Genomic DNA, 27269 nt, shown 5'->3' with positions numbered 1-27269 from the left:
AGTACTTACAAATTGCAATACACAGCTTCGATTTGTTCGAGGCTTGTGTGTATCTATTTATATATGGAGGTTGTAGGAACAGTGCAGTGAATTAGTTTTGACTCTGGGTGATGGAGGGGAAGAAGAAATGGCTTTGGTTTACGTTCAACTGCTTCTTTTCAAGTGTGGTAGGTAACTCTCAACAGATATTGAAGAAATAAATGTCCGAAATTTGATTCCATTTCTTTTTCTGAAGAAATCCGAAAGTGCATAAATCTCACGGAATTTAAGTCAAAGTAGCTTCTCAAGTGATTAAATTATCAGTCGAGTATGAAAAAGTAGGTAAAAACATGTACCGTTTGAAGATATCAGAATTAGGCCGGTTGAATTAAAACCTTGAAAATTGTATCTACTCAGACAATCCTCGTCTTCTTGAGCTACTTTTCAAGGTTGAGTTGTATTCAAGTCACAATCTGATCACCGTTATTTGTTGGAGTGTCATATGAGCTACCCGATAATGTCTTGTAAACTTCAGGCTTTACGTGTTCATTTTTGGTCGATCGGTCATATTAGATATTTGAGAATTATATATATGGATGTGGACAATCTTCCACAACCGAGCTAACTTTTGAGATTAATTAAAGTCTAACTATCAATTTTAACACAATAAATATAGTCAAGCAATGTGGTAAATAGAGCGTATCTAATTTGATTGCTTTAAGATGGCTAGAAGATTCAAAAGAGTTGGTTTAACTGCTTTCTTAAGTGGTACTAATGCGACAAAATCTTGAAAAATTGACTTACTTTTATTGAGCTATTTGGTCCTTATCCTTGACTTATTCCACCAATCAATTGCTTTGTCAAATTTCGAATCTTTAATATAATTTATTTTGGTAAATTTTCAAATTAATATATTGCAAATCAAACGTCTACGATTAAGATTTTTTTCTAAAATTTTCTTAGGTATTTTAAATTCTCAACCATGTCGAATCTTTAATATAATTTATTTTGGTAAATTTTCAAATTAATATATTGCAAATCAAACGTCTACGATTAAGATTTTTTTCTAAAATTTTCTTAGGTATTTTAAATTCTCAACCATGTAATTATTTGTAAAAAAAGATTTCTAAGCCCTTCCATCTGGATGGTGTGTACGTATGTAACCCTCAAAAACACAGATTATGTCATAAAAAATTGCATTTTAAATTTGACCAATTTTTTTGTGTCATTTATGGATGGTTACTTTGCGTCATTTTATACATGAATTGACAAGAATCAGCCGTCAAAGCTGGTGACTTAGGTTGATGATTAACCGTCAAAGCTGTTGTCTTAGGGTGATGATTAACTACCAAATAGGTCCAATATATTGAAATTTAGTCGACCAGCGCAATTAGTAGTGGATGAAGACATTAATGAAAGCCCAGAAAATGAGACATTGATGGATTGTACTTTTACTGTATAATTGATTTAGCAGCACACAATGGAAGCTATTAATGTTAAAAATCATTATCACAGGACGATGATTAACTATTTAAGTTTGTGGAATATGTATATTTATGATCAATTGATATTTCACGTTAACACCTTTTTGGATGAATCAGTCGCACAAAACTTGCCTAGTGTGGATTACTGCATGGTTTACAAGCTATTTCGTTCAACCCGAGGGTTCATCCAGTACGAACCTAAGGGTAGTCGCCGCAGGTTCCATTAAAAAAAAAGGAGGGGTGGGATCTAAAATTTGAAAAAAAAAAAAAAGTGATACTAAATCCTATTTACACATCTCAATATTACTTTAAACTTAAAGAGGAAGGAGGAGCAATCCCGCCTATCCCCAAGTCCGCCACTGATGTTTGTTAGACGCGATGCGTGAGAAGAAGTCGCTCAAAGCTCATGCCCTCAATTACTTCCGATATTCGACCTGCATCAAAGAAGAAAAATCGATAAGCTGCAAAATAATGTGAACGATAAAATGGTAAGCACTCTGTAATTGTCCCAGTGACAACACGATCCACTCTTACTTGTGGTGCCAAGAACTTGTCCATAATCGAGTTCGTGGCCAACTTACACAAAAGAAGATGTAATGATATTGAGAAGGCAACCGGTAGAATAAATGAATTTCCATTTTCAACACTTCACTCATCTAATATATAGCAAAAGCAAAGAATCTAGAAAACCAGATTTTTGGAAGTAATACATAAAAGATGTTGCATGCTATTTCGTTATTTTCAACACAATCATTCTAGGGATATACTTCAGAATGCAAAAAAGAGTATCAATTATCAAATACCAGCAAAGTAACATTTCCAGCGTCATGTGACCGACGCTCATGCGGTTTCTCGCAATTTGGGTTTAGGAGGAGAATCAATGATATTGGAAGGTACCTTTGCCATATGACTTTTCCCACCACTTTGCGAAGCTGGGGCCGCGATTGACTTTTTTATCTGCCAAGAGAAGGAAGAATATCGAAGAACTTCATGTAAAGGCACAAATAGCATTGAACTTATAATCCACATAATTTACAGATGGCAAGAAAATACATAAGTATCCAAGTATCCTTAATCAATCAAAACAAGCTGGCCCCTATGTAGGACGGATACTCCTAATAATTTTTTTCCTCATATGACAAGCCAATATGTCGGATACGGCAAAATCTGTTTTGTGACTTTTTGTAGTTTAGACAAGTAGCATACGTCTTGGACACGGCTAAGATAAGTCATGTACACAGTGGGGTTATATTATATATATATATATATATCAAAATTTGTCGCATCGCCGTGTTCATATCAATTCAATACAATACCCGTATTCATATCTATGCAACATATGCTGGCATTCATTGCATAGTGAAAATGTTAACTTCAGAGAAAGAAGGGGAAAACAAATAAGAAATAAACACTCTCTTGCAAGCCGCTCCATGTGAACATCACTGATAAACTGAAAAACCATATGAAACGGATCAGAAGAAGTAAAATATTTGAGATATGGCACACACTCATATGTAGAAATAGAAGAGCCTTCCAAGATTTCAATTTTATAAGTGCCACTCTTGCTCAATAATAAGCAACGAAAAATTTACCGGTTTCTTGTAAGCCCCATCTCCACCATATCCAGGAATAGTCATATTCCAGTTACTTTCTGGAAAAAGAATTGGGCACAAGTTTTATAATACATATTTTCATTTAAATTGAATATAGAAGTAACACAGAAACTAACCAAGATATAGTAGTATGTCCTTCGCCTCTAGCGTGGGGGATTTTCGATGTTTAGCCAAAGAAGAACCAAATGTTGTAATCTGGTACAGCAAAATTGATGGGAAAGTTGAAGAGCATACCAACGTGTGGGAGAATAATGAAGAAAAGCAAACAATAATAAACGTATAGAAGGTACAGAAAACATGTAGAGCATGCAAGAGAGTCATTCAGAAAATAGAACAGTTATCTATCAGAATAGGATAGTTTAAGTATTCAAGAAACTGAAGCACTACATTTGAAATGTGAGACTATTTTCATATTTTAAATTTCAAACTAAACATATGAAAAAGTCAATAATACACCAGAAAATAAAATTTAAAAATAAACAAAATGCCCTTAATGCGTGTCCAAGATGAGATTTAAAATTTTTAAATATCTCACTTACTGATTCGACGAAATCCTCTGCAAGATCCACCAAAACGTCTTCAACTTCATGATCCAACTTCTCTGACGAATCAATCTGTAGAAGTGCAGGTGACACATGAGTCAAATTTTAATCAAACAAACACTTCAAATTTAATACAATGTACAAGAACATAATAAACTAATTTTATTACAAAAGCTTCCATAAAAGAAGAATATTGCGAGAGGGTGCTACATGAACAAAAGAAACTAATCCACCACTGGCAGTCTGAAAAAGTCCCAATCTTTCATGTTTTGCTTAGTTCATTATTCGATTTGTTGAAAAGATGTGTTTTGGCTAATCGGCTTTCGCAACTTAACTAGGTTTTTAATTTCAAACAGATTGTGCTACGCATACAAGTCCACAGGGTTAGGTGGCTATCACAAGCTGGAAACCACCAAACCGGATTAAAAAAAATAACGCTCTTCCACCAGCATAAAAGAATAAGAGTGGCAAAAACCACAACCAAATTAGCATCCAAAACAAAAAATATTATCAAAATTCAGCCAGAAGACAGTAAAATATTCATCGAATTTGGTTTCAATTCTTGCATAGAAAGAGCCAATGGACACCAAACTTCACACAAGTCAAATTGAAAATCAAACAAAGTCAAACATAGAAAAGAGAGTGGACACACCTGGTTTACAAGCTCCTGAATACTCCGCTTGCTTACAAACCTGTTAGGAATTTCTTCAGTCTCCAAAGTGGCTGTTTTAAGGAGCACTGCAGTCTGAAGTGCACCAGACTGTGCCATGCCTAGAGGCAGTCTTTGGCCTCCCAATCCTGGACTCTTGGTGAGCTGTTGATGAGATGAGGGTGGTTGAATCCTTGAAGATAGAAGTTGTTGGCCATGATGCTCTTGTTGCTGACCCGGGGCTGAGGGTTGTGCCACCTGTTGGCCAGAATTAATCGTTTGTTTATGAGAGGTGGTAGGTATGTTATGATGTTACTGAGTTATGCGAGGTCTTTGCTGAATTGATTGAGGGGTTGCTTGAGGCCGAATGGAGTGAGATGGTAGCGGAGGTTTTCCTTGGGTTCCAGATGACAACCATGGCTGATTTTGGATCTGTGTACCTTGAACACTGCTGGGTGACTGTGATGCAGAAGATCCCAAAGTAGAATCTCTCAGCATACCATTCCCTTGAAAATTCTGGATTGGAATACGACTCAATGTTACGGTAAAATTAACTCAATTCTCAATCAACAAGCATGTCATTTCATAGATATGGATAAACTTTACGCATCATGCAATCACAGCCTAACTCTCGAAGACATCGACTCTTGGATAAATACAATCAATCAACGCAATACAAATTTCACCCACCTATCAATAACTAGCAATAGTGAATAAAGCAAAAGGTAGAACACATAAAAATCATCATATTAATACTGAGAAGTGTCATGGAACTTAAGAAATACTGTCACGGCTTTTTAAGTCTTCAAGTGTGTAAATAAATTCATCAAATGCTAAATATCTTCAGAACTTACACATAAGACATGTTTAGGAAAGAAAGCAGGTAAAAGTTTCCTCCAAGCATCAATCATGGAGAGAAACATATTTTTAAAGATCTTCTCAGCGATTAGATACCTCAACAGAACTCAATGATGGATAAATACTTGATGACAAAATTGCACCGCCCGAAGTTATAACAATCAAATTGAAAATCTCGGCATTTAATGGAATATTTTACACTTTAATCAATTAACCAACCTGTGAAGCTGGAGATTGGCTACTTGGGATAATCTGTGCCCTTTGAGGCGAATGTGAAGGTCTAAACTGCTGGGCAGGAACCCCCGCTAACGGCCTCACTGATGATGTTGTGCCTAGTGCTCCGGTCATTCCTATTCCTTGCATCTCCTGCATTGGCTGCCTCACCTGAACCCCAGAGATTGACGTAAAACCAAAAAACCAAAACTCCATACATGCAAAAACACAAGAAGCAGAAAGAGTAAATTCTTGCAGCACGTGATCACAACCAAGAAAACAAAATTCACAGCCACAGAATAATTCCAGAGCTATATCAATTCAATTAAAAGTAATTATTTTGAATCCACAGCATACATAGGGTGTCCAACGCTTCGCGCCAAATCCAATGTTATGTCAAAATGGATCACTGTTGACTTCTTTATTCCCTTTAATCCAACCGCAAAAACTTATAATTTACCCAAATTGTTTTCTGAATAAATTTAACGGCATTTGAAAGTGTTAGAACAACATGGTCACTGATTCACTCACTGACAACCAATACATTAGAAGGAAGTAATGCGAATAGAGATATAGGCCGTGAGTTGTGGCTAGACTGCGTATAAGAGAAAAAAAGGAGGGGGTGATATACCTGGGATTGTTGGGCGAAAGAAGGGGGTGTGAGCGAGGAAAAAGATGGGGGCGGCGAAGTAATCGAAGAGGTCGACGCAGACGAAGAGGAAAGCAAGGGAGGCGGCGGCAGAGAGAAATGGGCATACGGCGAGGTGGGTTGCTGCCATGGTCTGGTGTGAAACGTGGGCCTTGTTTGGGTAGAGGTGGATTGTGGGTTAGAGGAATTTGGTGAAGAAACAGTGGTGAATCTTTCTAAAATAAATTTTTAAGATTAAGTTGCTAGATAACATTTTGGTGAATCTTTCTAAAATTAGTATTTTATTTATAGAAAAACTGAATATATAATCAGTTAAAAGAACATTTTTCAAACGAATAAGTTTCTTGCGAAATGGTTTTACGAATTTTTATGTGTGAGACGAGTCAATACTAACGATATTCAGAATAAAAAATAATATTCTTAGCATAAAAAATAGTATTTTTTCATGAATGACCCAAATAAAAAATCCGTCTAACAAAATACTACCAATGAGATCGTCTCACAGGATTTTTGTGTTTTCAAAATCAGTAGTTTAAAATCATCATTCCAATTTATGTAGATTGTACAGAAGAGCAGTGATAAACCTTTCAAGGGGATGATGATTTATCTTTCCGACCGATTAAGTCAAACACATGTATGATTCTCTGAGAAATTAAAAGAAAAAGCTTGTGTTTTACTTCTTTATCAAAATATAAAATTATATTTATTTTTTAATAAAACGACTTAAAATAGTCTGATTTCATACAAGAGTGTCGCATCCAACACATTAAGATCTTGTAAAATAAGGTTAAATAATTGGATTAAATATATCTCCTATAACATAATTATTGGAATAATTCACTGACGAAATTATCAAATTACGGCGTGTATAATTAGGTGATATGTGTATATGTCTCTATTTTTACTATTATTAAATAATGCTCTCATCTTTTACAGTAATTATCTTTACGTGATCGGACAAATTTACGCTTATTATTATTCTAAAACATTTAATAATTGAGATGTAATAAAAACAAATTCTTCACGCACTGCACAATGCATATACTTTGTCAAATGGGCAACGGCGATTGATTTTAAGTGGAATGTGACTAATATATTAATCACTCAATTCTTTACTTGTAAGTCTTAGATGCAACTGGTGGATTTATGAAATAATATCAAAAGTTACGTTATATTATTAAATTCTCATGTTATTAAACTATATAACGATCAATTATTAATTTAAAAAAAGATTAATTATTGTTTTAATTTATGCAAGCATGCATCGATATATATCAACATATGATGCAAATATTCAATATCCATTTCCACGATTTAACCAGATCCGTTGCACGAATTGGAGGAACTTGCTCCTTAACCATATCTCATCCGCAACAGTGGAGTCGGCGTCGTTGTTCCGGCACCAAGTCCAGTGCGCGTGGGTGCTATTGGACACCCTTAACCGGCCAGGTCCGAAGCTCGCCTCTCGGTACAAAGAGATAGAAGGACTAGGGTTCTCGAACCTTCAAAGATAAACATTTAACATTAAAGTTTTTGCCCTGTGAAAAATCTTGTAATTCTAGTATTTTTCCCGTAATACACCCAAGTGGCTCATTTATAACAGCCATTTCCAAAAACTTTTAAACGTGAAATTGAAGATGTACTTACGTTGTAGCAAGACCTTCTCTGTTTCCTCCATCACCTATGGTAACATAGACATGACCACACTCGTTGGCATTCTTGTCATAAACCCTAGCCTGAAGATGGGCAATATTTTTAAGAAAACATTAAATATTATATTTTGTGTACATATGTGTGTGTGTGTATTAATGTGTTAGTGTGTGTATTAATGAATAATGTGTTTATAGAGCATAAATATATTCTTTGTGCTGATATATATGAGATGGATCTAAAAAATTAATTACGGCCTATAGAAACTCACAATACTATTTAACATTTCGGATGCAAAAAAAAAAACACACACACGTATATAATTTTGTTATGACGTTCTCCAATGTGCTTACTATGAGATGTCACTCATTTAGTAAACGTGATTAAACATATCGAATTATATATACAATAAGTGAATATCACCTTATCGATCCTCACATAAGTATGCATAGTGAGTGTTATGGTGAGTGGACATGACATTCACCTATTCAATGTGAGGTGAGTGTCATATCATCGATGCTCATATAAGTGTGCACGATGAATTAACGGTATATCATAAATATTGAATAACTTACAAATCTTTCATATGCATGAACATGTCCAGCCAAGACCAATATCGACTCGTTCCTTGAACATCATCTCCTCCATTGCTTTCCTCATGCTCTCTCCCTCACCTTGATGAGCGATATTTGAATTGTACCAGGGAGCATGTAACAACACGAAGATCCAAGGCGTTTTCGTCCTATCAACAGCCTCGAGATCCGCTTGCAGCCACATGTACTGATTCGATCCCACGTCGAAATCCGTGTAGGATCCGAGCATGATCACATGTGCCCCAGACACGTCAAATGAATAATATAAGTTTGACGTGGACTGGCTTTCTTCGTAAGGCATTAACCATGGGGCGTTGTAGGCTGTGAAGCTTTGTGGGTGGTGTTGGATCAATTTATTTATATGGGCTTATATGCGAATAATTATGTGTTGTGGGTTGTCTATTAAGTTAAGCCCAAAATAAAGTGATCAATTAATGTTTCGGGTTATTGGGCTTTAATGTATCTAATGGGTTGTGGGCCTTTAATGTGTAGAGACATAAGTGTAATTTCTGTTTTTATGATGGGCTAAAACGGAAATATCAGAAGATATTATCTATAAATAAGGGTCATGGTCCCCAGATCTCGCGTTGTCACTTTCACTATTCTCTCTCCCATTAAGAAAATAGTTCTGAAGAGAAAACTAAAGGATTCTCTCAAGGAAAGAGCGCGTAGATCTGGAAGATCAAGACACGTTCTAAACAATTCAGAATTATGGCTTCAGGTACGCTTCCGCTTAAGTTTTCAGTCAAATTCTTAATGATTTAACGTGATAGATTCTGCGGTTTATGGGTTTTCCCCAACAAGTGGTATCAGAGCCATTCATGTTTGAATCATTGAGATTTGCTTAAAGTTTTTGGATACTTTTTGGATCCAGATCTGAAAATAAAATTTTGTTTAAAATTTTTTTGATATGGCTTCAGATCTGAAAAATATATTGATATGTTTTCAGATCTGAAAATATTTTGATACGGTTTCAGATCTGAAAAATATTTTGGTTTAGATCTGAAAATTTTTGTTCTATGGCTTCAGATCTGGAAAATATTTTGGTTGAAAATCAAATCTTTTAAAGTTTCAGTTTTGGTAAAAAGATTTGGTTGTAAATTTTAAAGATTTGGTATAAGATTTCGATTTTTCTTCCAGTTTTAAAAAAAAAAAAAAAAAAGGGAAAATCGAAAAGTCGGATATTTTTTTTTTTTTTGTCAAAAAAAAAAAAAAAAAAGGTACGGTTCGGGTCGGGTTGTACGGAACTGGTCGGACCGACCCATATGGTTTCGGGTCGGGTCTTACGGACCAGGGTCGACCCGACCCATACGGTTTTGGGTCGGGCCGTACGGACCCGGGTCTGCCCGAGCCGTACGGATTCGGGTCGGTCGGCCCGTACGGAATTTCCGAAAAAAAAAAATATTTTTTTTTTTTCGGTTTTAGGTTTATTCGGTTAAGGTTAAATTTTCATTAGTTCAAATAATGATAAGGTTATATGTACTTTTAAAATTGATTAATTGAAATAAAATGTCGCCAAAGTGACCTCTTTTATGGAAATTAAATTTATTTTGAAATACAAAAGGATTTTGGGTATATGTGATTTATATGAATATTGATCGGCCCAAAGGAAGGTTAATATTTAATATAATTACATATGCAATTGTGGTGGTAAACATGTGATAGTTGTTCGTTTTTTCATGTGAATAATAAATCGGCCCAAAGGAAGGTTGTTATTTCACATGATAGTTACTATCAGTGTTTGACTGCTGCGCCAGGATATCACTTACAAGTTAATCTTTTGTCCAAAGATGAAAAATTAATGGAGTGCTCAATATTCTGTTTATGGGGGTTTACATTATTTGAATTTATTGATTATTTTATTTGGATATTTGGTTGAGCATGTATGTTTTGTTTTTGTTCTCTGTTCAGATTTGACTCCTGCAAATATTCATTCCAACATAAATTCTATTCCTATGTTAAATGGCTCGAATTTTAAATCATGGCAAGAGAATTTGTTGATAGTTCTCGGAGTCATGGATTTAGACCTTGCGATAAGGATTGACTCTCCTCCCGTCATTACGGATAAGAGTACCTCTGATGAAAAGAGGGAGTTTGAAAGGTGGGAAAGATCAAATCGCATGTGTATGATGATCATGAAGAAGGCCATTCCGGAAACATTCAGGGGCACAATGTCTAGCGACATTGCTACAGCTAAGGCTTTCCTTCAAGACCTCGAAAAGAGGTTTGCTAAAAGTGAAAAGTCTGAAATTGGTACACTTTTGGCAAGCCTCATTTCAATGAGGTACAGAGGTAAGGGCAACATTAGGGAGTACATTATGGAAATGTCTCATCTTGCTTCAAGGTTAAAAGCACTGAAGCTTGACCTCTCTGAGGACTTGCTGGTGCATCTGGTTTTGATATCTCTTCCTCCTCAGTTTAACCAGTTCAAGGTGAGCTATAACTGTCAGAAAGAGACTTGGTCTCTGAATGAGCTCATCTCGCACTGTGTCCAGGAAGAGGAAAGGTTGAAGCAAGACAAGACAGAAAGTGCTCATTATGCCTCTACCTCGAAGGATAAAGGAAAGAAAAGGAAGGATAAGGTAGCTGCGGATACACAGCTTCCGAAGAAACAACAGAAGAATCCTAGTGATTCTCAAAGTTCTGGTTGTTTTTTCTGTGGCAGTGATGGGCATATGAAGAAGCAGTGCAGTAATTATCACGCTTGGCATGCTAAGAAAGGTATGCTTCTGAATATGGTTTGTTCTGAGGTTAATTTAACTTCAGTGCCTAGACACACGTGGTGGATAGATTCTGGTGCAACAACTCACATCAGTGTGTCTATGCAGGGTTGCCTGGATTGCCGAAAACCAAATGATGCTGAAAGATTCATCTATGTTGGTGACGGCAACAAAGTTGAAGTTGAGGCAATAGGAAAATTTAGATTATTGTTAAAGACTGGAATATATTTGGATCTTTATGAAACATTTGTTGTGCCGTCTTTTAGACGGAATTTGATTTCCATTTCTGCACTGGACAAATTTGGTTATTCTTGTTCTTTTGGAAATGGAATATTCAGTTTGTTTCTCGATTCAAAATTGGTTGGTTCTGGTTCTTTATCAGGATACGATAATCTTTATTCTTTGGATGTTATTGCTTCATTTAATGAATCCCTGCAAACAAGTAGAGGCACTAAAAGAAAATTAACCAGTGAGAATTCAGCTGCGTTATGGCACAAAAGATTGGGTCATATCTCTGAAAAGAGAATAAGGAGACTTGTGTCAGACGAAATTCTCGAACCTTTAGATTACACAGATTTTAATAATTGTGTTAATTGTATAAAGGGAAAACAAACCAACAAAAGGAGATTTGAAGCCAATAGGTGTTCAGGCGTCTTAGAACTTATACATACTGATATTTGTGGACCATTCCCTTCGGCTTCTTGGAATGGTCAACAGTATTTTATAACGTTCACAGACGATTTTTCAAGATATGGCTTCATTTATCTCATTCATGAAAAGGCACAGTCATTGGATGTGTTCAAAAACTATAAAGCTGAAGTTGAAAATCAACTTGGCTTAAAGATTAAAAGCGTTAGATCTGACCGTGGTGGTGAATACTATGGTAGATATGACGGTTCAGGTGAACAACGTCCAGGACCTTTTGCTAGATTCCTAGAGGAATGCGGTATCGTCCCACAGTACACTATGCCGGGTTCGCCCACTATGAATGGTGTTGCTGAAAGACGAAACAGAACGCTTAAGGACATGGTGAGGAGTATGATCAGTCATTCTACCTTACCAGAATCACTCTGGGGAGAAGCACTAAAGACCGCAGCATATATCCTTAACAGGGTTCCAACTAAGGCAGCGACCAAAACCCCTTATGAACTTTGGACGGGTAAAAAGCCCAGTCTTAAGCATCTGCACGTTTGGGGATGTCCAGCTGAGGCAAGGCCTTACAAGCCTAATGAAAAGAAAATGGACTCAAGGACGGTTAGTTGTTATTTTATTGGATACTCTGAAAGATCCAGGGGGTACAAGTTTTATGATCCCACGAGTAAGTCGATTTTTGAGTCAGAAAATGCCAGGTTCTTTGAGGATGTTGAGTTTGCGGGGGGAGATAAAGTAAGGGATATTGTCTTTGAAGAGGAATATGTAAATATTCCCACAGGTGTCTTGGACATTGATCAGGATCATATTCCTCACTCTGACCAAGACACAATACAGGAAGACAATATTAGAGATCCTCCCATTCCAGATGAACAAACTCAAGCACCTCCAGAACCTATGCCATTAAGGAGATCCACTAGAGAGCGGAGAAATGCAGTTCCGGACGATTACATTGTATTTCTTCAAGAACATGAGGCAGGCATTGGATTGATGGAGGATGATCCTATTAACTTCCGTCAAGCCATGGATAGTTCTAACTCTCAAAAGTGGAATGATGCCATGAATGAGGAGATAAAGTCCATGAAGGACAATGACGTATGGGATCTTGTCCCATTGCCTAAAGGTACGAAGCCCATTGGTTGCAAATGGATATTTAAAACCAAGAGGGATTCGAAAGGCAATGTGGAAAGATATAAGGCTCGTCTTGTCGCTAAAGGCTTTACACAGAAAGAAGGCATTGATTATAAAGAGACTTTCTCTCCGGTTTCTTCGAAAGACTCTTTAAGGATTATAATGGCTTTGGTGGCGCATTTCGATCTTGAGCTTCATCAGATGGATGTAAAGACTGCGTTTCTAAATGGTGACATTGATGAAACGATTTATATGGTGCAGCCAGAAAATTTTGTGTCCAAAGACACAAATAATATGGTTTGCAAATTAAAGAAATCCATCTATGGGCTCAAGCAGGCATCGCGACAATGGTATTTCAAATTTCATCAAGTGATCATCTCGTTTGGCTTTGAGATGAATTTGGTCGATGATTGTGTGTACCATAAGTTCAGTGGGAGTAAGCATATTTTTCTGGTTTTATATGTTGATGACATTCTGCTCGCTAGCAACGATATAGAGTTGTTGCATGAAACCAAGAGATTTCTATCAAAGAATTTTGAGATGAAAGATCATGGTGATGCATCTTTTGTACTGGGTATTCAGATACATCGGGATCGTTCTCGGGGTATTCTTGGATTATCTCAGAAAGGCTATATCGAGAAAGTTCTCAAGCGATACGGGATGCAAGATTGTAAACCAACGGATACCCCTGTGGCTAAGGGAGACAAATTTAGTCTCAAACAATGCCCAAAGAATGATTTTGAGGAAAAAGAAATGCAGAAGGTTCCCTATGCATCTGCAGTTGGGAGTCTGATGTATGCTCAGGTTTGTACACGTCCAGATATTGCGTACGTGACAGGAATGTTGGGACGATATTTAAGTAATCCAGGAGTGGAACATTGGAAAGCAGTCAAAAGAGTTTTACGGTACCTTCAGAGAACAAAAGATTACATGCTCATATATCGGAGGTTGGATCAGCTTGAGATCATTGGGTATACTGACTCCGATTTTGCTGGATGCCAAGATAGTATGAAATCTACGTCGGGCTACATCTATCTCCTTGCTGGAGGTGCCATTTCCTGGAAGAGTGCTAAACAGTCACTTATAGCCTCTTCCACCATGGCAGCTGAGTTTGTAGCATGTTATGAGGCATCTAATAACGGAATATGGCTGCAAAATTTTGTCACGGGACTGCGCATTGTTGATGGCATTGAAAAGCCACTAAGATTATATTGTGACAATAAATCAGCAGTTATGTATTCCAATAACAACAGGAGCTCGACGAAGTCAAAACATATTGACATCAAGTTTCTGGTTGTTAAAGAAAGAATTCAAAGTGGAAAGTTGTCTATTGAGCATATCGGTACAAACTCCATGGTTGCGGATCCGCTTACTAAGGGACTACCACCCAAACAGTTTCATGAGCACACTGCTAGTATGGGTGTTATGTCAATTGAGGAAATTCAGTTTTAGTGGGAGTTTGTTATTTTAAATGCTTTTTTTCAGTTGTAGACATCTTCAGTTACAGTCATGTAAATTTATTTTCTGCAGAAATAAATTTCAAGTTAAGTCACACTCTGATTATGATTTAAAGTTTGATCTCAATAAGGTTAAAGGGAGGACCAGTTGGAAATAGGCATGTTATGGATCAATTTATTTATATGGGCTTATATGCGAATAATTATGTGTTGTGGGTTGTCTATTAAGTTAAGCCCAAAATAAAGTGATCAATTAATGTTTCGGGTTATTGGGCTTTAATGTATCTAATGGGTTGTGGGCCTTTAATGTGTAGAGACATAAGTGTAATTTCTGTTTTTATGATGGGCTAAAACGGAAATATCAGAAGATATTATCTATAAATAAGGGTCATGGTCCCCGGATCTCGCGTTGTCACTTTCACTATTCTCTCTCCCATTAAGAAAATAGTTCTGAAGAGAAAACTAAAGGATTCTCTCAAGGAAAGAGCGCGTAGATCTGGAAGATCAAGACACGTTCTAAACAATTCAGAATTATGGCTTCAGGTACGCTTCCGCTTAAGTTTTCAGTCAAATTCTTAATGATTTAACGTGATAGATTCTGCGGTTTATGGGTTTTCCCCAACAGGTGGAGCACGGGTATGGTTTCGATCTCGTGGTTTCCTTGGGTCACCATCCACGGCCTCGAACTCGCCAAGGGCTCAACTAGGCTCCCGAACGAGTCCCAAAGTGGCTGCTCGGTGTCAGCATATGACAAATCACCGGGGAGTAGAAATACATCATAAGGCATGCATGGCGCCAACATGTTGTAAGGTTGATTTAGTCCACTCTGTTTGTCCTAAGTCTCCTGTATTAGGAATATTATCAGGAAACTTTGAGATGGAACAAGATCAGAGACTGAGCCGAGATTAAACTTAGAAGTCACCCGTAAAGGTGAACATTCAGTTATAACATAACTTTCAAAAATTGAATTAACCGATCTTTTTTCGACAAATCAAATCACCGAACTTTACTACCTAAGCCGAACAAACCAAACCGAAAAACTAAATTATTTCTATAGGTAAATGAATTAACCGAACTTTTATATTATTTTTTTTAAAAAAATCATGTTATAAAATTTTATAAAATTGATCTCTTGCCAATAAAATTTTATTCTAAATTTTTAAAATTTATATCCTTATAAAATTTATTAGAAATCTAATAATATTAAAAAATATATAAAAATTCAGTTTTTTTGATTAACTGCTGTTTAATATAAGTCGAAGCCAAACCGATATTTTAAAAAACTAAAACCAAACTTCTGAATAAATTGAAGTGATTTATCAAATTAATTCAGTTCGCTAAGTTATTCTAGTTGGAACCGATATTTTGTTCACTCCTAAACTGTAATTGATATTTGTCATTTACTTGTCGATATATGCTCTTTTTGTTTAAAAATAATTTAATAGTTTTTTCCCTAGTTAGAAAACTAGAAATTTCAAACAAAAAATTATTTTCCAAATCTCATTGTGTAATTTTTGGTTATTCTAACTAGAAAAATCGCAATACAAGCCCAATAATAATTACAACATTAAAAATTCTCAAATATTTCAAACAATTGATTATTTTTTCACAAATTCACATCAATATATAATTAGGATAAAAATATAAACTCGAATATTCATATACATCATAAGTCAATATTATTGCACGTCAAATAATCACAACTAAATATTCGATATAATTTTAGAGTCGTCGAATTTGACATCAAAGTCGCATAATTTCATAATCTATGATAATGCTGAAAAAATTAAAATTTAAAACCAATCTATTTTATTTAAAAAAAAAAAAAACATAGATGGGGTTGGAGCTCATGACCTTATCCCAAGGGTGGGTTCACCCTTAGTATCTTAAGTCATGCAAAACTAATGAATCTAACCTATAATCTTGTCTCCACCCCATCGAGCCCAAGCATAGAAAACATCGACACTTACCAACCAATGCAAATTCCACTGGAAAAAACTGACGGCGGTGTTCGGAAGCTGAACTCCGGGCCGGCACCGCCACATCTATAGTAGTACAGGGTACCTGCGCCCAATTTTAACTTGGTAAATTTCTCCTGAACTGTATGTTAAGTACTGGTACGAAGAACTTTCCCCGGTCGACAAATTTTCGTATTTTCCAGGTGTCTTCCCATATTCTACCGTTGATTCAACATTTCTATCCGACGTGATCCATGAAACCAACATTTGATTCTTTCCTCCCAATGAAATACGTACCTACAAAAGTTCAAACACGAATAAATACAAATACTTGATAGTGGAATATTGCTACGTAAAATGTACAGATGCAAGTAGGTAAAATAAATATTAGTACCTGTTGAGGATCAGAATCCGACGAACCCCGGATTGTAAAAATTGAGATGAGTAGTAGATATGACCAATCTATCTTCATTTTCAAGCGGATCGGATGAGACGTTATGTTAATTTCCTGTCCACATTCTAGGAGTCGATAATGTATTCTCAGTACATATATAACAAAAATATAAAATAAAAATTTGTTAAACAATTACTTCAATAATATTAATTATTAAACTAATGTTTAATAATTATTAATTTGGAGAGATTCGAGAATTTCTGAACATTTATCTGCTAGCTGCTAAAAGAAACAACATAAACGTGAAACAGCGTACCGTTACAATCGTGTTTGTCCTTGGAATTTGGATAGCTCATCCCCGAAAAAGCGTAAAATAAACTTGAACTTCCAGTTGTTTCTTTCAGCAGCCACATTGGTGTCGGAGTCAGAAATATAGTTATGCTCGAACTAGAATTTTAAACTCTAAAATCTTTTAATATTTTAAATTGAATTACCTGAACTAATATCATATTATTCCAAAATTATAAATTTTCTTTAAAAAAAATTGGGTAACCAGGCTAAAGCCCGGCTCCGCCAATGCCCACATCGGTGGATAGATGAACGAAGTTTTTTCTTTTTGATGTGACAGACTGGAGACCATATAAATGCTTTAACTTGGATTCTACGATTGTGGTTGTCCTCATATAATAAATATGTGACATGTTGACCCCAATTTTTTTTTATGGAATATGAGGTTTATTTCATCCTATCTATGTGGGCATTGTCCCTATGATAGAATAGATGGTCAAGATTTGTTCATATATATAAAAGACCCACTTTTTTTTTGAAATTGTATGTGTGGCAAGATCTTACCCGTTGAAATGAAGTGAGAGTAGTGCCCACATAGGTAGGATCTCATTAACCGGAATATGGATGCTCTTACGAGCAGATAAAACCGTACATGTTCTATTAATATAATGTTCAATTTCAACTGATATTAATTGTGTATTAAATTTTTGGCGTAATTGAGCAAATATGAAAAGGATCCTCTAATTCTGTAATAATCATTTATTCAAATCAATGTATTTGCACAATATATGATATACACTTAACCCGTCACGATTTAGAAATTAATAAATATTTTTCTACAATTTATATATATATATATATATATATATATATATATATATAATTACTATAAAATTAATTTGTTACATACAAGGTGAAATTGGGATATATTGATATTTCACTGGGAGTCGATGGAATAAAAGTACAAGTTAATAAAATAAAGAGGGTGAGATAAAATTGTTTTAATATTTTAATTAATTTAGGCTTCGCCAAATTAAATTATGGGTGTCTTTTATTATGTTTTATTTATAAGACGTAGTTTGCAAGGCGTGAAAGGTCCATGTGAACAATATGTCTTATTATATTTTAAAAACTAATTTTTATTCGATAAAATAATCTTATCGGATAATGACTTTAGGGAGACGATCGGACATCATCGCCTAATGATATACGTACGTTCAAAACACCGACATATGTATTTAAACAATCAAAATAAATTTTTTATTAGAAATTTATATATACTTTTTCAAAATTTGATAAAAGGTATGATAGTATATAACAATCGATCGTATTTTTAAGGATTTGTGACTAGGTCTCTTGTTCAAAAGTCTTGAGGACTTGTCAAATGAGAAGTGTCGACTTGGTCCAAATCTGTAATGAAAATAATATTTTTCATTCAAATAAACATTAATTACACAATGTTTCTTCGTGGTATATATAACGAAAATGCTATTTTAGCAGTAAAAAAATAATTCGTTTGTAATCTTATAATTAATTTATAAAATATTGAAATTGAAAATAGAAGTCCAACCTTTCAAAATCAGTACTGCAACGGAATAAGGTATCAGAATATTCCTCCGTATTTTGCTCCAAACCAATATAACAGCTAAACATCTCTTATTACTTGGGACCGAAAAAAAAAATTGTCAACTTCCAAAACCCAACGCTCACGTATCCATGCCGACATTTCGTAGAACTGTGTGGACATTAAATATTATCTGTAAATAAACTTATATGCAAATATAAAATTAAAAATCAATTAAAAAGATCGAACAATAACTTAAAAAACGAGCAATGAAATCTTCTTTCTACGGTGTTTGTCCAAACATGAAACAACATCGTATCCTCCATAACATGGAAATTTCGTGAAGAAAGAGTACCTCAAAGTTTGTAAACTTAGTTTCCCAAGAAATACAAAACTATACGACTACTGCAACGGCCGAAAAATACTTTTGGGATTCCCTAGTCATGTGGATATTCCCTCAAAAAAAGAATAAATAAATAAAATTATTTGGATTTACATCAATGCATGCTAGACGTTCGTCTTACCTGTGGCGTCCGCAGCTAAAACCAAATTTAAACTTTTGTTTTTTCTGCCAATTCTAGAAAATACATCTAGAAAAGCATCGTTTAATTAAAAATATATATAATAAGTTAATGTATATCTATACGATTGGTCGGTGGTCGACAGCCAATTAGTGAATCGAATTAAACTGAGTAAAATTTTGATTCGAATGGGTTTGATCATGAGTTGACCATAGCAATAAAAAAATTCCCTGATACGTGCACGATAAATTGTTGCTTAGATATTAAATGGCCTAACCACAACCCATATACAATGGACGTGTCCCGCATCTACTGCGTTTGGTGTCCCTTCTGCGCCACTAAAATTCACACTAACGCCATACATCTATACATACATATATATACATACATATATATATATATATATATATATATATGTGTGTGTGTATATATATATACTAAGACGACATCCAATGAACAAGAACCCCTAAATTCTGAAGTGTCTACAAAAGAGTAAATCGCCAAATTAAACATGCTTATTATGAAAGGTTTTCTTGCCGTATTGTCATTCGCAGCGGCGGTGTACTATTCTGGAGGTTTTGGCTCCGCCGCCTACAAGCGTCCGCCACCGAGGGAGACTCTTTTCCGTCCTTTGTTGGACGCACTTGAAGACGACGATGGAACATCACCACAGCAGGTATGTATATTCATCCAAGGGTTAATATGTATTGAACCATTTTGTTTTTACTAGCTATAGAAATTCATGTCTCGTTTTACAGGTGCACATATCCTTGAGTGGGGAGAATAATATGAGAATTTCATGGATTACTTCTGATTCCTCCCCAGATGTTGTGTACTACGGCACATCTCCGGGAGCTAATACTCGCTCAGCAAACGGGACCATCGACAGATACGACTACTTGACGTACGTGTCCGGAGAAATACACAACGTAATCATCGGCCCACTGACTCCGGACACCGTGTACTACTACCGTTGCGGCTGGATTTCGTCGACGGAGTTTAACTTCAAGACTCCCCCGTCACAATTTCCGATCAAATTCGCCATCATAGGTATAAAATATTCGATTAAGAAACAAGCGTGATTTGATTGTATTAACATGGACTAGTGCAGGTGATCTTGGACAAACAGGATGGACAAATTCAACCCTTCAACATATTTCAAAATCAAACTACGATATCTTGGTACTACCCGGAGATTTGTCGTACGCGGATTTCATCCAACGTCTGTGGGACACATTCGGCCGTTTAGTTCAGCCTCTGGCGAGCAACCGGCCTTGGATGGTGACCCAAGGCAACCACGAGATCGAGGAAATTCCGATTCTCCATAGCGAAAGCTTTACATCGTACAATGCGAGATGGGTGATGCCGTATAAAGAGAGTAATTCGTCTTCTAATCTGTATTACTCTTTCGAAGTAGCTGGTGTTCATGTCGTTATGCTGGGGTCTTACACGGATTTCGAGCCGGGCTCGGATCAGTATCGTTGGGTGCAGGCCGATTTGAATATGGTGGACCGGAGGAAGACCCCGTGGCTCATCGTAGTGGTGCACGCGCCGTGGTATAACTCGAATGAGGCTCATCAAGGGGAGAGTGAATCTGTTGACATGAAGAAGGCTTTGGAAGATTTGATCTATGGTGCTCGTGTTGACGCTGTTTTTGCTGGTCATGTTCATGCTTACGAGCGATTTGTAAGATATGCTTACATTTTTTCTTCTCGTTTTATTTATAATTCTTCTGATAACGATGATCAAATAGTAGGTTTTTTATGATTACGAATCTTTATCTGTGAGATGAGTCAACTTTACCGATATTCACAATAAAAAATAATACTCTTAAACATAAAAAATAATACTTTTTTCATAGATAACCCAAATAAGATATCTGTCTAGGTGGATCGCTGCAGTCCTAGGTTTAAAATTTTTAAGGTATACTAATTGCAAGTGAGTCAAAAACGAGTCGGTCTGGAAATAGGATTGGAAGTAAAAAAAAAAAAAAATCAAAATTATTGAATAAAATCAAATTTTGCAAACTTACTAAACCGAATGTACAAAATAGTTGCATGGAGAAATAGGTTTGGACTTATAATTTATGTATTCTTTGTTAATAATCGTTGTGTTTATATGATATTGGAGGTCCGAGTGTACAAGGATAAGGCCGATGCATGTGGGCCGGTGTACATCACCATTGGGGATGGAGGAAACCGCGAAGGCCTGGCCTCCAAGTAACCAACATTATTAATTTTAATTTGTTAATTCCCCCCAATATATGTATATATATAGTAACAATTAATTGAACAGGTATATGGATCCACAGCCAAAGATATCTGCATTCAGGGAGGCAAGCTTCGGGCATGGGCAGTTCGAGATATTTAATGCAACTCACGGTCTGTGGACGTGGCACAGGAATGATGATGACATTTCTGTTGCATCTGACCAAATCTGGTTGAAAAGTCTTGCCTCCATTTCTGCTTGTCATGATATTACCGCATGATTTCTCTTTCTTTCTTTTCTTTTCTTTTCTTTTCTTTTTTTTTTTTTATAGAAAATTGATTTTAGTTTATACCTGTAATTTTTATTTATTTATGGCTCTGGATTATTCAAATCATGATATGTATTTAGTAAATATAATTTATTAATATGTATAACATGGTTCTTAGTTCAAAGCTGTAAAATATCAGAAATTAATTTGTGTCTGCTTGCATTGAAAAATATATCAATCGAGTCGAATTTTTGTAAGTGATTTTTTTAATCAATGGTGTTTAGTTTATATAAAGAAGCTACTTCATCAAAGAGAATTTTTTTGATTTATTTTTACATAGTAAAAAATTTTATTCTTACTATTAAATTTAAGACTTGGTTTAATGTGCTATGGTATCAAAACAGATCGATCAAGAGTGAAAAAATATTTTTGATATAAAAAAAATAAATTTCACTCAAATCTTATGATAAATAATACTAGGTGGAAGTGGCTTTTATTTAAGGGACACTTGTTTTTGTTTTTGTTTGTTTGAACGGACACTTAATATTTTATAATCAATTATCAACTTTTTGTGCTTAAATCAGCATAAATTTCATATCTTATTCTCACGAAATATTTATTTATGGTTTCAACTACTTGTCCAAAATCCACCGAGGCCTCCGAGCAGTGGATGCAACTTAAATCAAACCAACTTATCAAAGTTAAAATAGGACATATCACTGAAGAGTTAACTAGACGTGAGAACCACAAATTTTAGGGCATGTATTTTATTTATATTATTATAGACATGTGGGAGCATTTATTTTTCAAATTATGGTATTAATGTGAAAACAATAAACTTAAAATTATTAAATAATATATGCTTTCCAAAATTTTAATCCAATATTGCATTAAATTCGCAAATTCAGTGCAATATATTCAAAAATTGTGGAATTTAAATATAGGATATCAATCAAATTTGGAAAAAAATAATACATGCAAGATGGTTTTTGCTCAACAAAAAAGCTAGAAAATTCAATTCAGCCTATGTTATCATGAATATGCAGGCACAAAAAAAAGTCAACGCTCAACCACACAGGTCAATATATATTTTCGAATATTATATAAATTTGAGGTGCAAGTTTTCGATTTTTGGCAATGCAATGGTTAGGAAATAAACATTTCTAAATTAAGGAAAAAATATCTCAAAATTTTGGAAGGAATATCAACCTGATAAGATTTTTATTAACCCCTAACTCGAAAATTCACTCATATTTTTAAGAATTTGCTTCCCTAAGTGCTATCAAGTTTTCGAAGCTTTTTGCAAGACGAAGTTCTGTCCGGTGTGTCATCAGGATTAGGGAGTAATTTCGAACTAAGCAATCTTCACTCTCGTTTTCATTCAAGATCAAGGTAAGTAGTTTTGTTTTAAAACTAGTGTTTCAAATGTTATTCTATGATTTTAAAAGTTTTGTTCGATTGCGTTTCTTTCTTTTCGGTTACGATAAAAAAAAAAAAAAAAACTATGCTTTGTTTTAGTACTGTTATGATTCATCCGGATATTGATGAAATTCTAAATTACGATTAGTTTATGACCTTTATACGATGTGATTATAAGCATTGTTATAACCTCGTCTCCTTAGATAATAAAAAATAAGGAATTGATAGAAGTAAATTATGGAAAAGTAGATGAATTTCAGTGCTCATGTTTATACCTAAGTTATATGTTACATGAAATATGATATGTTATTTTCGAACAGCCCTTCACTTACTAAGTGTTTTCCCAAACACTCACCACTTACTCCCTAACTGGATGAGTCTGGAGAATAAGTTGAGGACAAAGAACAAGATAAATTTTGGAATTGATGATAGTAAAATAAATTTTGATTATGATTTATAAACTGGTTGAATATACTTTTGATCCATAAGATTTATTATTTTCAATTACGTGATTATTAAATAACATCAACACCTATTAACTCCGATCACGGACATAACACTGAAGACAAAATAAATTAACAAAAACATACAAGATACGTATTTTTTAAAAAAAGGAAATATATTACAAGTGATTTTTTTTTACATGTCACAATTTATATCTCCGGTATTGGCCAAGGAATAGAAGTTGTACCCTCACGTCAGAAGGTCAAAATAGAGAATTGAACCTACGTGGTCCCCTATAAAATCATTGCGTCAAACTAAATTATATCACTAGATTCTAATGTCACGTGCTGGGCTCGACGCAGCGTCAACAAAATAATTACGTAATTCCATCATTACCCTTGCAGGGATTTGGTTCCATGTGAAATGATTATAATTTATTTATACCAGAAGCTTTGCATCGGAGATGAGCTCAATGTACTGCATGTATGGTCCAAAAGAACAAGCAGTAAATAACGAAAAACCAATAATTAAAAAGTAACATTGAGTTTTTTGTTGGAAAAAATATTTTAGATTGGACTGAGATTTTTAATAATATTTTTTTATTGTAGCAAATTAATTATTTGTTTGCGTTTATTTTAGAGGAAAAACTTGTGTGAGATGATATCACATGTCGTATTTTGTGAGACAGATATTTTATTTGGATTATTCATGAAAAAGTATTACTTTTTATGCTAAGAGTATTACTTTTTATTGTGAATATCGGTAGAGTTGATCCATCTTACTGATAGATATTCGTGAGACCGTCTCACAAGAGACTCAATTCTAGTTATTTTTTGTGTGTTTTTTTTTAAACAATGCATGCCTTAGAATAAAGGGGATTTGGATCATTTACTGTGTTGAAAACACAACACGCGACACACTTTTGACATGAGATGATCACATGATCATCTCGTTTAATCTGACAACTTTTTAAATTTATCTCATATGATGTGATGTCCACAAGATGATCACGTGATCATATCGTTTAAAAAATACACAGTACCAATTTCCGTGTTTTCAACACAGTAGAAGATCTGAATCCAAACAAAAGAGGTTGAATTGAGACGTAGAATTAATCATGAGCGCAACCAACATTTGCCAAAAAGGCGACTCAAAATGGCTGCGAAAAGAACCAACTTGAAGAGGGTAGAGCAATTGGTATGAAGTAGGGGGGCCATTTCCCGTTCACTTGCTTGCCGTCGTTTAAAATTTAATTTTCACACCAATTTTACCTATAAATATTTACTATTTTTGTTTTTAAAAACCACATCTTAGATCCCTTCCTAAGCGCTCGTCCAATTTTTAGAAATGAGATGTCAATAAACATTACTAAAAAAAAAAAAAATCAGGCGTCTAGACTGCTTAATTGTCACACTTCGACGCTAAGTATTTGGTAGGTGGTCGCTCGTCTATCGTTTTTTAGAACACTATTTACTATACAAATGGATATCCGTTCTTCATTATTTCTATAGAACTGGCAAGCTATGATGATCGACGTTAATGCAGTGAAAAAACCCATGAGGTTAACCGACTCATCCTATTATTTCAAACAAGAAAAAGAAATAATTTCTTACCATTTGCTATTAGGTAAAATTATTACAAATAACCATCATTTCAAACTGGGCCTTCATATGGAAATATAATAATTCTTCTCACTTATGACACTACCAGAGTAGGCCTCAATTACCAACAATAATTCATCCCCATGTTTCATTAAATATTTCTTTTTTTTTTAATTCCAAATTTTATGAATAATAAATGGAATTTTGACTGATAATTTGAATTTTTAAACGTGTCCTTTTGATATTTGGCAGCAAGCAAAATGTAAATGTGGATGTCATTTTAATGCAATTAAGTGAATTTTTTTTTTGAAAAAAAAAATTCTTCATAGTCACTATTTAATAATAATATTATACAACAAAACAAAACAAAACAAAATAGAATCGATTGGCTCGGGGGGTGGGTTGATTATGGGTCGAATGGGGACTGGACCACAATCCAAACCATCATTGCGAATCTTCCCAGGCCGAGCTCCTCCCACTGAAAATACCGCAAAAATCCTCGTCTCCCCGATTAACATTACATGCTCCTAAGTTTAGATTCAAAAATCTAAAATATTCAATTTAATTTGGGAGTGATCACAGCCGTACATCAGATAGATCATCATTTAAAGAGAAGTCATGATAACAAATCATAGTAAAATGGTAAGAACATTAAATTCTTGCCTATGGAAGCCGCCTTCCATGCTTACAACTGCATGATTATTGTGGAAGAAACAGTGTTAAAAAGCAACTCTTCCACAAGATTTCCATTATCCGACTTTTTTTCAATATATTTTTCAAAAAAGAAACAGCAATTATTAGATGAAACAGAATTCCAAAAGCACCGAAAATAGAACCAAACTTACCACTTAACTTTTTGCACTATAAATATTCCACCTTCTCCGTTACATAGTTGTTCATTTCTCTCAACTAAATTTCAAGAAGTGTGCTTCAATCAACGATCGAGTTATAAGGTGGTATGTTTGTTATAAACTTGAAAGAAAGCCCATTTTCTCTGTCCCTTAGTTCTCCCTGTTTTCTTTCACAAACAGAGAGAGACCAAATCTCGTTCAGGTTTCTTTTCGAATAGTTTAATGTATTTATTTATATTTTGGTAATAATTGACAGGATGGAAAAGGTGAACTCGAAGCTGTACTTGGAGAACTGTTACATCATGAAGGAGAATGACAGGCTGAGGAAGAAGGCGGCGATTCTGAACCAGGAGAACCAGGCTTTGCTCGGCCAGCTCCGACAGAAACTCGCCGCTGCTGCCACCGCCGCTCCAATCCCAGATCTCAATATGTCCTCCGCCGCAAGCGCCGGCGCTACACCTTCCTCCAAATCCAACAAATGATATTAAGAGAACATATATAATATAATCCTAATCTCCCCACCCACAAAATCTTTTATTTTCGTTTTTTGTTGTTTTGGTCGATTTAGTGCAATGCGATTAGGAGTGTCGATAAATAATGGGCTGTCATTTTTAGCCATATGGTGAAAAATTTGGTAGCCTCCATCAATATTACAGCTCTATGAAACAACCTTATATTCTCCGAATATTTAATATATTTTTCGGTGTAATATGATTTCATGGACTACATTTGTGAAATAGATGATCTGGTACGTATTGATAAGTCGAAGTTTCGACTAATAATTTTATATGATCTCATGAGATTTTTTTGTTTTTTCGGGGAAGATATTTTGTATGGTATGATGTATGCATTATTAGCTGTTGTTTGTATGTTTCAACTGGCGTATAGACAATGTTTTATTTTTAATAGAACGTTAATTATATTGTTATTATTGATTTAACATATTGAAATTGTGTGAGTATATGTTACACCGAGAATCTTCTATTAGTTTTTAATTTATATAAAATGATCGATTGATCATCGTACTTGAAAACCAAAAACTTGAAGTCAAGGGTTTTGTTCGAGCTTGTTGAGCTCATGTGCGGAGCTAGCTCACGTCCGTGTGGATAGAAACTGGCCCAAATTTTTTTCCTCAATAATTTATAAGCCCAAATTTTAAACTCAATTCTTTAAAATTTTACCTATTATTACTATCCAAATAGACATTTTGTAAAAATTTGGGCAATGCTTTCTCCTCATGAGTCACGAACTTCATGTGTTTCGATTAGCAGTTGCTCCTATCCATATTATTTACAATTTCATCTTCCACACTCTATAAAAAATCCAAAATTTCACCAAATTTTAGATTCACTTTTTTACTTCAATGTTATTCGATCGTTCAATTAACATGTGTTTTTAGCCGTATGTAGCATGTTTTCGAACTTTAAGATATTATTTATGATTTTCGATTAACGGGTATCCTTTTTTGATTTATTAATTATAGTATATTGTTTTCTACACTAAATCAAAATTCTGACTTTGTCTCTAATGGAGCTTAGGTGAGACCAACCCAATTGAAAAATTA

General features: G+C 34.8%; 1 protein-coding gene, 1 long non-coding RNA gene and 2 pseudogenes across 2 annotated transcripts; 2 read left to right on the top strand and 2 right to left on the bottom strand.

Moving 5' to 3' along the window:
* Positions 1-1525: 1525 nt before the first annotated feature.
* Positions 1526-7028, bottom strand: LOC140804476 (transcription initiation factor TFIID subunit 12-like; annotated as a pseudogene).
* A 246-nt stretch (positions 7029-7274) lies between these two features.
* On the bottom strand, positions 7275-16654 carry LOC140804658 (purple acid phosphatase 22-like; annotated as a pseudogene).
* A 2709-nt stretch (positions 16655-19363) lies between these two features.
* Positions 19364-21507, top strand: LOC140804732 (probable purple acid phosphatase 20). Its single transcript, XM_073160835.1, has 5 exons — positions 19364-19590; positions 19673-19964; positions 20026-20600; positions 21045-21133; positions 21210-21507. The coding sequence occupies exons 1-5, from the start codon at positions 19426-19428 to the stop codon at positions 21400-21402; spliced, it is 1314 nt and encodes a 437-aa protein (XP_073016936.1). The 5' UTR covers positions 19364-19425; the 3' UTR covers positions 21403-21507.
* A 4174-nt stretch (positions 21508-25681) lies between these two features.
* LOC140804863 (uncharacterized) lies at positions 25682-26419 on the top strand. Its single transcript, XR_012112219.1, has 2 exons — positions 25682-25807; positions 25962-26419. It is a non-coding gene; the product is annotated as an uncharacterized lncRNA (long non-coding RNA).
* Positions 26420-27269: the final 850 nt, after the last annotated feature.

The sequence above is a fragment of the Primulina eburnea genome, chromosome 11 (assembly GCF_022965805.1).
Source record: "Primulina eburnea isolate SZY01 chromosome 11, ASM2296580v1, whole genome shotgun sequence".
Taxonomy (NCBI): Eukaryota; Viridiplantae; Streptophyta; class Magnoliopsida; order Lamiales; family Gesneriaceae; genus Primulina; species Primulina eburnea.
The sequence above is the reverse complement of the archived record's forward strand: the minus strand, read 5'-3'. Positions and strand labels throughout refer to the sequence as shown.

Excerpts from the sequence above, each read along its gene's own strand:
- LOC140804732 (XM_073160835.1), top strand. The coding sequence starts at position 19,426 with ATGCTTATTATGAAAGGTTTTCTTGCCGTATTGTCATTCGCAGCGGCG. Across the intron at positions 20,601-21,044 it reads TTCATGCTTACGAGCGATTT|GTCCGAGTGTACAAGGATAA; the intron begins GTAAGATATGCT and ends ATGATATTGGAG. Across the intron at positions 21,134-21,209 it reads CGCGAAGGCCTGGCCTCCAA|GTATATGGATCCACAGCCAA; the intron begins GTAACCAACATT and ends TTAATTGAACAG.